Source organism: Ctenocephalides felis, unplaced genomic scaffold (assembly GCF_003426905.1).
Source record: "Ctenocephalides felis isolate EL2017-DRISC unplaced genomic scaffold, ASM342690v1 CF-g0.4_SCAFFOLD_01886, whole genome shotgun sequence".
In the NCBI taxonomy this organism is placed as follows: domain Eukaryota; kingdom Metazoa; phylum Arthropoda; class Insecta; order Siphonaptera; family Pulicidae; genus Ctenocephalides; species Ctenocephalides felis.
In genome coordinates, this window is record NW_020538040.1 from 71556525 (window position 1) to 71572062 (window position 15538).

Consider the following 15538-nt stretch of genomic DNA (forward strand, 5'->3'; position numbering starts at 1 on the left):
ATGGAATAAGATTTGGGGATTATCAAAATCAAACCTATGGTTGTTGATATTAGCAACTATATAAAAAGTATGAATTTCTTAAGAAAATATTTGTACGTTTCCGCTATAGTCCTAGCCAGTGCTGGATTTACAGTAGGGGCAATCGGGGCTACTGCCCAGGGCGGCAAATTTTGGGGGGCGGCAAAATTTGGATAGTGAGAAAAAAATTCTATACAATATAATCAACTTTTTTTTAACAACATTTTTTATTTCAAGAAATACAATTAACAAAACATAATACGAATGCAATGCAAATTTTGGGTTGAAATAAACGATAACTAAAATTTATTATTTTGCCTTGCCTCCCTCTCTGAACGTAAATTATCACACTGGTTAATAAGTTATCAAATTTGGCAATTTGGCTAATATAAAGATCCGTAAACAAGCTGAAAGTTTAAGAAAATGTTCTTCAGTTCTCGAGCCCTCTTAAAATGACGTATTTGTGCACTTCCAAGCTTATAGCGTCGAAAAAAAATTTAAACCAGTGACTCATGGCTTTGTGCCTTAAGACAAATTACTGAAACATCCCCTACTGAAAATTGCATTTTATAAAGAGCTTTCAATTTTATAGAAAAATGAAAAAAAAAGACATAAAACACATTTTTTGTATTTTCAAATTTTTCGAAAATTATGAACTTTTTGCTAAAAAGAGAAAAAATATCGAAACTCAATTACCATATTTCGTAATTGCCTGTACCAAAAGCTAATCAGCACGTCTGCTCATCAATACAAATCTAATGTTTTTTAATTATTCAAGTCGATTTCGAGAGCACGGATCAACCGATTTATGATTCAATTCCTATTGATAAGGAGACGTGCTGATTAGTTATTGGTTAAGGCAGGTCCAACTGAAAATGATAATTTAGTTTTTGAGAAAAAAGCGTCCAATAACATTCAAAAAAAATTGCAGAATAAATAACTGCTTAAATCTGTGGGGGGCAGGTTTAGCGGTTTCGATGATCCAATAAAAAAATTTGAAAAAGAAACATTTTGCGGACAAAAGTGATCATAAGACATATGCACATTAAATTATCAGATATTTTAAAGATATTATAATAATAAGTATAAATTTTGTTTGCATTTATATAAGTTCTGTAACATTGTTTATCCGTTAGACTGCGAGGCGGCGCTTACGCGCTTCTATATCTTGTACCTCGCAGCTGAAGCAGGGCGATTGCTTTAAAAAAAAGTTCGAGAGTTCGTAAAATTTCAGGGATGGGGCGGCATTTTTGTCAGTGCCCCGGGGCGCCAAATTTCTAAATCCGGCCCTGGTCTTAGCCTTCATTACAATTTAAGAACTAAAATATGTAACAAAAATTTTAAAATATATAACGTAGAGATCGCAGACTGATCCAAAATTTAAATGTGGAACTGAAGGTAAATGTTCGTTTGAATGAAGGAAATATTAATAATATAAAAATCGAGAGAAGAGATCGGCAGATTGCTGGCTATATTCGTTTAACCGTAGCTAGAGAAATATTACTACTGTAAAGTATGCATATGATCTTGTGGCACTAAGCCAAGATAAAGATCGATTTATATAAAATGATGAACAGAATCGTCGAATTAAGAATACTATATGTTTTGAAAATCAATAACGCCCAATAGAAAATAATGAAAATATCAATCAAGAATGATTTCTTAAAGATTCTGAAATGACACCAGGTACTAAAACATGTTAACTACTTTAACTGCTTTTTTTTGGCGGAATAAGGCGAATTCTGAACAGATTCTGAAGACTTTCAGAAAAAACTGAGAGCTTAATCGATAAGCGGAATGAATCTCGAATTGACAAACTAGTGGAAAAAAAACTAGTTAACGTATGCCGCTACAAACTGTTGAAACTTACCGATCTAAATAAATGTTATATAAAAAATTAATCAACAAACAAAAATTTAAATTTCGTAATTCTTTGAACAAACATTTGAACACTTCTAAATATTTGCAAGTTTTAGAATTTATTATAAATATTTTTTATATATTAATATAAATAAATAAACAGATTCAGAAACCCAAATTAATCTATCAATGCATGGTGTCATTAACCTTTTCAATAAGGTACTATGCAGCATTTATGTGCCATTGTTTATAACAGTGATGGATATGACATGGAAGGATTTTATAAACCTTTTGGCGCCTTTCTGTTTTAGTAATTAAGGGCAAAAGGTGCAGCTCATAATGCTATCGTGCATAATGGGCTCTAATGTGAATTATCTGGATTTTCTGACAATATTATCATTTGAACTATTATTTTCATATATAAAATAAAGGAATAGTTTCGTGTTGCCAAAGAAAATTGAAGTGCTCACTAATAATAGATAAATATTCAGAATGATCTTGTCCTTACCTTAATCCACCCATATTCTTTATTGTAGAACAGCAATCAGAACTTTATTTTATAATACTTTTTATGTACGTTTAATTACTCTAATACTGACATATTGGAAACATATATTTTGAGTATTTTCAAGTAAAAACAGATAGCACTACTTCTGCTGGCTATCCAAAGTGGGTATCGAACCTGGAACTTTGAAAAGCCAATGATTTTACTATATAGCCACGGAAAAGTCTCTATGTTCAATATGAATTAATTATTTTTGATTAGCTCTATTCATCATTTTGATCGTTCTTAAGTGACATAATTATCATATTATATATTATATTCTCTGAAAATATAATCTACTAAAGTTTTATAACTTACGTTGCCGCAATTAACTGCTTTTCTTCTTAAATAGACAGAAATATTCCTTTGTACCTTAAGGGGGTATTCTAGTGTAGAAATTCAAAAAATCGATTCTTTTTTATTTCATATTTTCAAAGTATAACTATCTAAGAATATGGGTACGAGAAGGTTTTTGAAATTTTGAATTATTTTCGGAGATATATGCATTTTACTGACTCGTTCTCCAAACTGGTTTGGCAGGGTCTAATTGGACAAAAGGCATTAGGAAGTCATTAGACTAATTTAAGACAGTTTATCGTCAGATGAATTATTAATTCGATGTATAGGTTCAGAAACTCAGAACAATAATGAATCTCTACACTCGTTGATTTGGATTTTCCGAAACATATTCATTCCCGATCCTAGGTATTTGAAAAGCAACATTTATTGCTGTTTGCATATTCAATGAAGGTTTTTTTTCGATTTTAAAAATGATGACCCTTTTGGTAATGCAAATTGGGCCAGAAATTCATTTGCTGTAAGACGAGACAATGCCCGGATTAAACGATCTGAAATACGTACATCCACCGCTTCAAAGGAGGCTCAAAGGCTAGAACTGTTCGATTAAAAGAGAGAAATGCAGAAAATAGTTTTTTTTTCAAGTAGAAGAAGGTCCGATGCATGAAGCAGGAATGGCAGATTAAATAAAAGAAGTATAACATATCATTTTTGACTTTGAGAGCAAAAAACTTAACGGAAAACTTTAAATGCGTTTTTCTCAGAACAGACTTTTCAGTACCTTTGACACGATTTTTCGAGTTCTACTCGACCGATTTACTTGAAATGTTCAGAGAGTCTTGTTTATAGACCTATCTGTAGCCCGAACTAGCATCATCTCCAAATTCCAATTTTTACTATAATTAAAAAATTCGAGAAACCCAAAAAACAGTAAAAAAAGACAAACAATCGCCAATTTAAAAAAAAAATTTTTTTACTCATCGCTAGTTCGGGCGATTGCGGCATCATTGTAGATTAATAATTTCTTTATTTCTTTTATTTCGGATGCCTAGGAGGGCTGAAATCATGTCAAGACTGAGGTGCCAATTTTTTGAGACCCCCCACTTCATCAGCTGCCAGTTTCTTTAATTTTCAATTTTTTTTTAATTTTGGTATTATATTTTAATAATATTAATAAACAAGTGGTAAAAAAATGGATAGCAAAAACATTCATTGTTTTCTTTTAAGACACTTTAAAAATGACATAAAATTCATCGCTCTGTACTAGAATAATACCCCCTTAATTTAAAACTCAAAAACGAAGTTGATCGTGTGAATCAATTTGATTCTTATTTCTCGATGGTTCTCCGATCCGAAAAATATGAAATTGTTAATATCCTCAATTTGAATTGAAATTGGGATATTAACGAAAAAATTATAAATTGTTCAATGTTAAAATCTATGAGTATACGGCTCTTAAAAACAAACTCAAATAAAACGTTGAAAATTTTTTTACAAAAAGTATCAAAAGAAAGGACTTTTGATTATTCATCATACAATGTCGCCACAAGAAATTTACACTCAAAAAAATTCCACCGACTATAATTTAATAATTTGCACTTTGCTTTATCTTTATTTTGTTGATTGGATAATGTAACGTGTAATTAATAGCATATTTTTAAATTAAGAAAGTAGAAATTAGTTTCACAAAATAAATAATTTTTGTCTTCATTGTTAGCCTTTATATGTATGTAGTTCGATATCTTTGGCTGATTGTCGATTATTGAAAAAGTTAATGGCGCGCATTCAAATTATCTCACAATTGCGGTCGCGCTGAGATGCTGAAATCTTACATGTGTGTGTGCGTCGGGATTCTCCTCGCTGTCGATAAACAAGCCAATGGACATGTAAAAATACAGTATGGACACTGATCGAAAGTCAACATAAAACGCATACTTACAAAGCTTTACAATTATATAAGTGGCTTGTTTAAATAAGTGACATTTGATAAATAATAAATTTGGAAAAGTGAAGAATTACATTATCCGAAATATTATAAGTTATATTATAAGAAGATCATAATTTTCGGATCTGGTCGCCAATTTATATGATGAAGATTTTTTCTTCTTATCAAAGTTAATTCACTTTATTAACTTCCCGTAGGGTAAGTTATAGTAATCGCAAAAAAATCGAAAATGAAAATTTTTATATATCTTTACGTTTCAGAGGTTTCTGAACATTTTGGCATACCTTAGAAAAAATGGATGTATGTGTGTGTGTGTGTGTGTGTGCGTAGTATGTATGTGTGTGCGGATACAAAATTTCGTCGACGATTTCGGGAACACGGATGAAGCAATTTGAATAATTTAAAAAACATTCGATCCGTATTGATAAGGAGACGTGCTGATTAGTTTTTGGAGAAGGCAGGTCTAGCCGTTCCGGAGATACGGGGCAAAAAGTGCCAAAAACGGTAACTCAGTTTTTAAGAGAACGGAACGTCCGATTTGAATAATTCAAAAAACATTTTATTTGTATTGACTAAATAAAAAACTGTTCAAATTTTTGGAAAGGCAAGTCCAACGACTTTGAAGATATGGGGGAAAAAGTAAAAAAATGAGCCATTTGGCGGTCAAAAATAAACATTAGACATATGCACATCAAATTATCAGATATTTTATAGAGATTTTAACAATAAGTATAAATTTTGTTTACATTCCTATGGGTTCCGTGCCAATGTTTATCCGTTAGACGGCGACGCGGCGCTTACGCGCTTTATATTTTGTCTCCATATGCAGTTAAAGCCGTACGATTGCTTTGAAAAAAAGTTCAGATCTTTCAAAATATGTCAAAATAAAGAAAACATTTTTTTTCAAAATAATAACCAAATAATTTTTCAAAAGAAGTAATTTTTTGTCCAATTTATAGTTTCTCAAAAATCATTTTTTCGAAGTAAAATTTTTTCAAGAATGTTAATCGTTTTTAAAAAAATAATAATATTTGGTACGGGAAGTTCCAGCAATTTGCCTTAAGGCACGATGCCTTAATTGCCTTAAGACAGAATTCCACTTACAGCTAGTTGAATCTTTATGTTCGATATGATGAATAATAGAATTTATTGTAATCACATAAATTACATGAGAACATGTTAGACTTAAGCGACTCAAGTTTACTTATCGTCATCAAGATAGTAGATAACAGATACGTTAAAAGTATTTCGCGAATAGGTGATATTCAGTATTATTTTGGTTGAGTCGTTCGGTGTTATCGTCAGATAATGAATTGAAATGATTGCCGCTCGCGACGCTCGGTCTATTTTGACCAACACTAATGAACTGTGAGCAGAACGGCATAACCGCTTACATAAACATTGTATATGCGATAGCAATGCGCACAGCGAGCGCTTGAATGACGCATTGCTAATCTTTTTCAATGTCTATTATCGAAATGATGTTTTGCGTGCGCGCCGTACGAAAGTCCTCGGGTCCATCGTCCGTTATATTATTCCCGTGACCCCCGCCCCCTCACTACATATTAAATATATTCATTTTATATTTTTAGGTTACCATTCAAAACTATTCGAATGCACTCTTATTGTTGAGGCTTTCTTATCACTCGTCATCTATTCGTGTGTCGTCGTTGATTTTATTTCAAATTAATAAGGATGCAGCACTACAAATTATATCGATGTTTTACTTTGAACCGATGTGAAAAAAAAATTGACTTTTAATATATAATGCTAATTTTGTAGTTATTTAATATTTTATATTGTGAAACACTTGAATAAGATATTTCCAGAAGTAGAAAAGCGACAATTAAGCGATAATTTTATTGCACAGGATATGGGATATATGAAAGATTGACTTATTAGTGAAATATCTTATACACCCTTAAATTTTGTATTATGAGCACCATTTAAATTACAAATGGTTTATTTCTGACTACTAGTAACGATAAATTCCAAAATTAAATTCATTTATTTAATTCTGAAAGAAATAATTATTACGAAAGAATTAAGAAAGTATAAAAAAGATAAACGGATACACGATTATGAAAAACATTAATAAACATTTTTGTGCATATTAAAATAAACGATTTTTAATTAACTATTAACTGAAACAAAATATTTTAAGGTATTTTCATTTGATTATCTCAAATAGTTTTTCAAATTATTGCTAACGTTCACTGGTCTTACGTGAAAATCAGCCGATTTAATTCTTCATAATTAACAGTTTCCTATATAAATTCTGAAAACCTAATCAAATTAAAAAAATCAAAGTCATTTTACTCGGAAAATGTTTCAGTTGGGTATCATTTTATTAGTTTTTGATAAAAAGCGGTCAAAACCGTTTGTTCGCAAATTCATAAATTAACTATTCAATAAATCTCAACTTTCATTGTCGTTAAAAAGTTTTAGTCTATAATTGATCGTGTCATTTTTCATATTAAAGCTATAATTATGATTTTATTTATCGATTTACATATTTATCTACTACAATAAATTCTCACAAATATTATACTGATTTTGAAATGAATGTGAATAATGAAACTAAAGATTGCTTGTTTTGTCGTATCATATACTAAGTTAATAATTTTATTTTTTAAACAACTTACAGAGTCAATAACGTCTGCCAGAAGATTACAGCATCAACAAGAAAACAAGGCGCCACAAAGCAAGGCATTATTAGGAAATGGTAAGAATATGTACCTTTTCACATATTCATCATTTATGATTTACATATATTTTGTATGATGGTTTGAATCAAGGTTGTCAATTAATTTAGTTAGTTTCTCATTTTACGACTGCGTCTGCAGCACAAAAATTTTAGTATGAAGTCATAATTTACAATGCGTCAATTAAATTTTCTATACCTAATGAAATTTTGAAGGAAGACAAATTCATATAAATAAATTCTCACTTATCGTTTTATTGTATACTAAAGTGTGTCACAGTATACGATTTATAATTTAATCGTTCAAATATGAATATAGTTTTTAGTATGCAGATTCTGTATAGTTAGTTATTTTGCATTGTGAATTTTCATTTTTTAACTTCCTGTTATATTTAGGGTAGTTATATTTATTAATTTATATTACGGACACAGGATTAAATTTAGTAATTTCAGAAACTAAATTATCATAATTGAATTAAATACAGTAAAAAACAACCCTACAACAATATTAAGCCAATAACATTAGTACTATCTAATACAATAACTTGAAGAAAAAATGTTATAATATTGAGATAGTTTATTTAAGGCTTATAGATCTTGAGATTCTTCTGATGGTAAAAAAGAGTGCGCGAAAGGATCACACGCGATTGAAGTTAAACTTATTTACTACTGTACAAATTTTAGTAAAAAAACAAAGTTAAGTAAAAATAAATACATCATATAACAATTTTGAATAATGTTTATTAGTAATATGGTAACACTCGTGATGCACTCATTTATTAGTGTCGTCAATCATTATACACATTTATATAATGGTAAATTATAAATTATATATTTATGATTGCATTAAAAATATGTATAATATTTACAAACAATAATGTAATCAAAGTCATACTTAAAATATGACATGATCGGTTTAAAGTAATTGCTGATTAATAAATTCTATAATATTCGTTCACACAGTGGATTATGTTAAACAACGTCTAAACAAATATTGTTTTTGCAAATTCACTCATCCTGTAACAATTGTGTTTGAAGAACTTCATGTAATTAAAATTAACATACATTAATTTACTGTTTGTATTTTTTAAAAAACATGGAATATAAAAAAAAATTGTTACTTTTTTTGTTAATTTCTTTGTTTTATATCAATGAAAAACAATATTTATTTTCCTTCGGCGCCTTCGTAATGAATGTGAAATTCAAATGAAAACGAAATGAGGTGCGTCGTCTTTGAAATGAGCTGTAAAACTCAAAGTGAAAATATAATTTCAATTGAACGTCATACTTACGGCTACAGGTTTACCAAAAAAGTTTCGAACACAGTACGGGTAGAAAAATTGTTGATAATGTGCTCATTATTCATCCGATTTTCAATGTTTGCGATAACCAATAAGTTTGATAGGTTTTCAAGGAACTCTCGTCATGTAAATAATAATATATAAAACGCAGTTTGAATAGATAATATCAGAAAAAAGACAAAAGACTGGCTTACATATATCAAAACGCGTCATATTTCATACAAAATGTATGGGTGGTCTAGACAGACCATTCCGACCGACGGAGGGTTGAAGGTGTATAGGACTCAAATAGCGAAATACAAAGGGATATGAAGAAATATACCTTTCTTATCGACATCACTCACCATCTCAATAATCTCGATGTGGAACTTCAGGGAAATGCACATTTTAATTACAATTTGTATGATAATATTCAATGCTTTGAGTGCAAATTAAAATCACGGAAAAAATATTTATTGCAGAATCTTGTTTCATATTTAAAAAAAAAAAACAAATTTCAATGAAACATTCATCCCGTATATGGAATATTTTATTTTTAAGAGGCAAATTGCTGATGTGACTGATGAGTATCAGTTTGAATTAAAGAACCCGTTAAAAACTGGCGAGCAAGATAACATTTCAAAGTTCTTCAAAACATTGTCTTAGCCTCAATATAATGAATAAAAATGTCCGAAAACTATAGTTAAAATCACTTTTTATATATTTTTGAGAACTATTATGTAATCTGCAATATCTTAAGTATAACAGATCCCATACTGAAATTAGTTGTTAATAATTATTAACTAAACTTAAGTTTAGTACCACATTTAACATTAATATAAAACTTTTATAAATCATTTCTTATTTATTGTAATTGATATAAAGTTTTATATTTGATACTGAACTTATTAGTAATTTATTTTAATATAGGATTTGTTATACTTGCATATTATTGCACAGTAGTTGTCAACAATATTTATTTTTCTTTGTTTTGTTATTTTGGAACGTATCTCTTATAATCCCATATGAAATGCCATCTTATATTTGCGGAGTTTTAGCAATATACCATAAGGCACGATGCCATACACTACTAGTTTATCGTGATTTTAGTTTGGACTAGAGGCAATCTTTTTTTTAGTTTTACACTGTACAGACTGTACTCGTTTTACTCGTTTTCGATCCTACACGGTTTTTGAAAAAAAAATCTGTTAACGAAATTTATTAATTGTGCATTCACACGAAATTAGAACACTAAACTATAATATGTTTTCATCTACAATAATATTTTCATTATTTTACTGTCAAAATACAACACTCCAAAATGTATTTACAAAATCTATAAATTATATGGCAAAAGATAAAAATAAAAAGCTAGAGATTAAAAGAAAAGTTATATTTTTACGAACCAAAATTGAAATTTTGAATCCTCTCCATACTAATGAGAGAATAATAGATGAGGCTAGAATTAAATAAACGTGTTTGATATTAAATATATTAATATTATATTTATTTTGTTCAATGTGTTTGATATTCATCATATTAAAAACTGACAAAAGGGCTTTTTTATAGTCATTTTCGTTTAGGACGGTTGCACGGTTTTTTATGAGATGTATTTTCCGTGTAAAACGGGGGATAGATTAATATATATATTGTTTTTTCAATGGTTGTTTGATTGAATTTTGAAGGTCCAAATTTGTTATAAACACTTTAATTCGTAAATTTATGTATTTATTTTATGTTGATTACAAGTTAAATTCGTATTTATAATAATTTTAATGTTGGTTTTGATAACGTATTGATTGACTTGATTTTTTGTGTGATTTTCGATTGATGATTTTTTGTTTATATATCAATATAACCGCATGCTTTGATTGGCGCGAACATATATATATATATATATATATATATATATATATATATAATAATAATAAATTACTGAATCGTTGTTATTCATATTTATATATATTTAGATAAAACGTTATCGTGTGAAGCTTTTAATGACAGACTTGGCACAAAGAATCGGTTTGGATGAAACCGATACTTTAATCACCTAAATAATGATAAAGCGTTGATAAGCAAAAGTGTAGTTGTTATAAAATGACCTTTTCACATTATTTAAATTTAAATAAAAAGTGTTTTAATGTTTTTAATATGATACTGCCACTTTATAATATTAACTGCGTACATACATACATACACACGCATATATATATATATATATATATATATATATATATATATATATTATTAATTTGGAAATATGAACAAACAAAACTCTTTTTTGCACTAATTTATTAAATAATAATTTTCACAAATGTTTCGAGACTAGGTTTGTCTCATCATCAGTGTGTTATAATTTAAAATTTAATATATGGAAACCTAAATTAGCATTATGTGTTATTCGTTACAAGTCGCTCGATACACGTGATATATATATATATATATATATATATATATATATATATTATATATTATATATATATATATATATGTACGTGTGTGTTATTGTTTTTGATTGTGACCCTAAAATTAACCACTATAGCCGAAAATTGGTCTTAATTTCACCAAAGCTCTTAACTACCAAACAACGTGAGAGAACTTTTTTCTATTTTTTTCAGGACAGTTAGGGCTGGACGTCAAAGTTTGGGACACCTTGTATTTATATCACCTCACGCTGTTTATAATTTAAATTATAAAGCTGTTATTGTATAGCAGTTATGATTAAAATTTTCATTAGTCATTCCAAATATTTTTACCTATATACACATTGTAAGAATTATAATTAATTGACATATTTATCTCTGCCAGCTATGTGTATAGATGGCAAATCTAGAGCGTTGCTTTTAATTTACGGTATGGTTGAAGCATTCTATTTTTTGCTTGAAATTCATTTATTTAAATTCATTAAAAACAAATTTAAAAAGTGATATTATCTATTACGACAACATTAAAATAGGCTAAAAATCAAGAAAAGGCGTAAAAACCCTAGTGAAACATATTTTTATAACTAGTACTGTATTTGAATCAATCAGACTAATCAGAACTAATCAAACTATTCAGACTAATCAAGAAAATGTAAGAAATTGGCGATAATGAAGACAGTTAAGTCGTTTTTTTATATCTTCGTAAAATCAACCTCATAATAGTTGTTATAGTTATGAATGGGTTCCAAATTGGTCACATCACAATAATTTTTAGTGATCTTTTTAGTTTAGAGTATACCTTAAATTTAAAATTTTGTTTTTGCAACAGAGGAACGAGTCCCGATCAAAGAGGAGTCCCCAACTGTCATCGCGCATCCGGACAACAGAATGGCTCCAACGCAAGTGCCTCCGAGTTCGCCAGCACCAGCAGCCATGACCTGCGCTGACAACAATAACACGGCCGACCTGCAAAACAAATACCTGCATAAGAAGTTCAAACGCGCTAGCGCAGCTCCTGCTATCCAAGAACCAGTCTTAATCACTTCTGCAGGTTTTTTACAAAGATTTTTATTTTTTATTCTTAACTCGTGCGGTTATCAATTATATTTGTAAATTAAACATATTTATTTTTATTTAATCTTTGATTCAAATACTATTAGATAAACTACTGATTACTTACTATTAACTTACTGATACATATACACACGCACACACACCACACACATATATATATATATATATATATATATATATATATGTGTGTGTGTGTGTGTGTGTGACAAATTCGAAACTCGGCACAAATAGTGTGTTATTCATATATCTATGGTCTTATTGAGTATTTATAATAATAAACAGTTCGTACATTTTTGTTCATTTATATAAGAAATGACTGTTTTATGCATTTCAATATGCATACAAATCTCAAATTGTGTGCCGAAATTGAGATCACTGAGTTACACTCATTTATAATTTTATAATCTATATTATAATTCAATAATTTTTATTTTTTATATTAATTTAGTTTGTTTATCTCTTAATCAAGATCACAGATGTCCTGAATATGAAACGTACATAATTACGTTTTACATACATTATTTTTACTTTCATATTCTAGCTTATTCAATCTTTTATATACTTTTTTGCGTAGCACTGCCTAGCCCTCCGGCACTTATTTTTGGGAATATGTTTTTTGATTTATTAAAAGTTATTAATATTGATATTGTCCTTACAAAGCTATTTATTTGTCACATATTTTTATCTAAAAGTGCATTATGTTCACATAGGTTCTGATCAAAATTCAAATCGAGAGTCGTCGACATTTGATGTAAGCGCATCCCCTATCGGTCAGAGTGGCCGTCATGTGTGCCCATACTGCAAGTTAGCCTGTGCAAAACCTTCCGTCCTGCAAAAACACATCAGGGCTCACACGAACGAAAGACCATATCCATGCGAACCATGTGGATTTGCTTTCAAAACCAAAAGCAATCTGTACAAGCATCGCAGGTTAGATATAGACTCTCTTTAACATAAGAGCAACCATCTGTATTTATCTGAACGCTTTATTTTTATCAAGAATGTAACCTTTTATCTTGCATTGTTAGAAGATTATTAAATGATTGAATTGCGACAGTTGATTTATCAGTGTTGAATTTCTAGATCACGAGCACATTATCAACGGTCAAGATGCGGCAGTGGAACGGCAGAGGAGGATGCTTCAGATGCTGATTTGTCTTCCTCTAATGCTTCTGAGGGGGCGCCAGAAACACCGCCACCGTCCACAATTGTTCCAACTGTCACTGTTCCTATATCTGCCATCATATCAACGACTGCAATAACCGCGAAAACTCCTATTTACAAACCTAAGTTTCACAAAGCTGCGCTTTATAGGTATGCATACAAAAATGAAAGTATAATTAATTGAATTCTTTATTGGTTTTGAATAATATAATTAATAATAGATAATACTCTTTCGCTGCATTTATGCATACACAACCAGTATTTTTCCAACTATGATCATAAAACAATTTTACTTAATTCATTATGAGATTACTATGACACTTCAGTGGTCATGATTTATCTTGTCAATTTATTAGTTAAATGGTGCCAAAAGGTGTATTGTTTATACAACCTATTTATCATTCAGTTTTATACACTTTAAGATAGCCCGCACACCAATCAAAGTTTCTTGGCTCTTCTTCCTAAGTAAACACTTATTTTATAAAATATGTACATCAAATTTTTTATGTAAGTTTTTGATTTCAAAATAAGCAAATACAATGTTATTCTCAAAATTTTGATTCACTTGTCGCTAAGTTAAAAAACAAATGGAATTTCAGACATGTTTTTTCCATATAAACTCTGGTTGGACTATCTTAAAGTTAATATAAAGAGCTAAAACTTTCTGAGATTTTTTTTTATCAATTTGGAAACATTGGGAGCAAGGAAATGCGAAAGCATCCATATTAAGGACAACCCTATATATATATATATACATATATATATATACATATTTACAAAGATTTATATTATATTATGTTTTTTCTTTGTTTGATGTATTGCCCTTAAAGTACTTACTTATACATATCAGCATCAAAATTAACTACAAAATCAATCAAATTAATAAATTGATTTATTTGTAAAGAATAATTCAATAACTATTATGTTTTAATCATATATTAACAGGGACGATAGTGAACATGCAGAAACGACTATTGTCAATTCAGTCAATTCAACAAACTCGTTCATGTCTATGAATTCTGTTAACTCTACTAATGCAGTGAATTCTATGAACATGGTAACTGGTATCCAGTTTGCCACTTCTGCATCTAACCAATCTACTTCAGAAGCAGATTCATTGACCCGTCGCATATCTAAGATCATATCACAAAATGAGGCTATAGTAGATGTTGTAGAGCCTCCTTTACTTCAACGTAAATATGGTAAGTTATTTATAAATTATAAATGTAATGTTTAGAACACTTTGGTAGGTTATAAATAATTATATACAATATTGAATAAATGTAGTATTACTTTTTTAATAGTTTATGTATTTATAACTGCAATTTATTTATTTATTTACATAGTTTATGTATTTATTTATTTATAACTGCAATTTAAAATCATAACTGTATCAAGAAAAAACACTGAGTCAATTGAAGATTTTATAACATATTATGAAAGATACAATGTCTGAATGTAATATCGAAGGATTTTACTTAATATGCTAAAAATATGTTTTTATACTTCCGTTATTATAGAAACACTAATTTGGTATGACCATCAAAATGCAAAAAGTATATATATCATTAGCATGATTACTTATTGAAATAATTTAATAAATTATTTTAGGTAAAATTAATAATATGACAAACAACACTGCACCTGTAGTTTCAAAATTAGCAAATGCTCTTTTACGCAACGACCAACAACCATTAAACTTAACTAAACCCGCTAGTACTGCTAATGAACCGCATAGAGAAAGAATGCGTCAGCGAAGATATTCCGAAACCCAACCGAATGCCTTAAGATTAGATCAGCATCCACAAAATCCAGAAGGCTCTATTATCAAAGACTTACTCTTAAAAGCGCGCGCTAGAGGCGATGCTCCATTCATGCTGGGCGACATTCCAGAGGATCTGGGCATTGGAGGAGGATCACAGTATACATGTCCACTTTGTAGAATTTCATTTCGCGGCGCTGATAATCTTGAAACTCATCGACAATATTACTGCAAAGGTGAAATCAACCCAGCAGTCGGTTTTCAGAGAAGTAGATCAGTGAATGTGCAATTGCCCGAGTATTACAACCCAAACACACTTGCTAAACTCGCATCGTCTACTTTAAAAGCTCCTGCAAACAACCGGCGTGGGCACAAACCTGGTGACCTTAAAATTGTACCACCTGACTTTGAAGGGAATAAAGTTTCTACACCATTACCTTCACCAGGTCCTTTGTTGGGTAATTATG

General features: G+C 29.7%; 1 protein-coding gene across 4 annotated transcripts in view; it reads left to right on the forward strand.

The window, feature by feature from the left end:
* The window catches only part of LOC113378296, a 148278-nt gene that overhangs the window by 123475 nt on the left and 9265 nt on the right, over positions 1-15538 (forward strand). For all 4 annotated transcript variants that reach the window (XM_026618827.1, XM_026618828.1, XM_026618831.1 and 1 more), the window contains exons 2-7: positions 7312-7389; positions 11901-12122; positions 12856-13075; positions 13229-13459; positions 14255-14511; positions 14921-15529. In XM_026618827.1, coding sequence (XP_026474612.1) covers positions 7312-7389; positions 11901-12122; positions 12856-13075; positions 13229-13459; positions 14255-14511; positions 14921-15529 — 1617 coding nt within the window. The remainder of the gene's footprint in view (positions 1-7311; positions 7390-11900; positions 12123-12855; positions 13076-13228; positions 13460-14254; positions 14512-14920; positions 15530-15538) is intronic.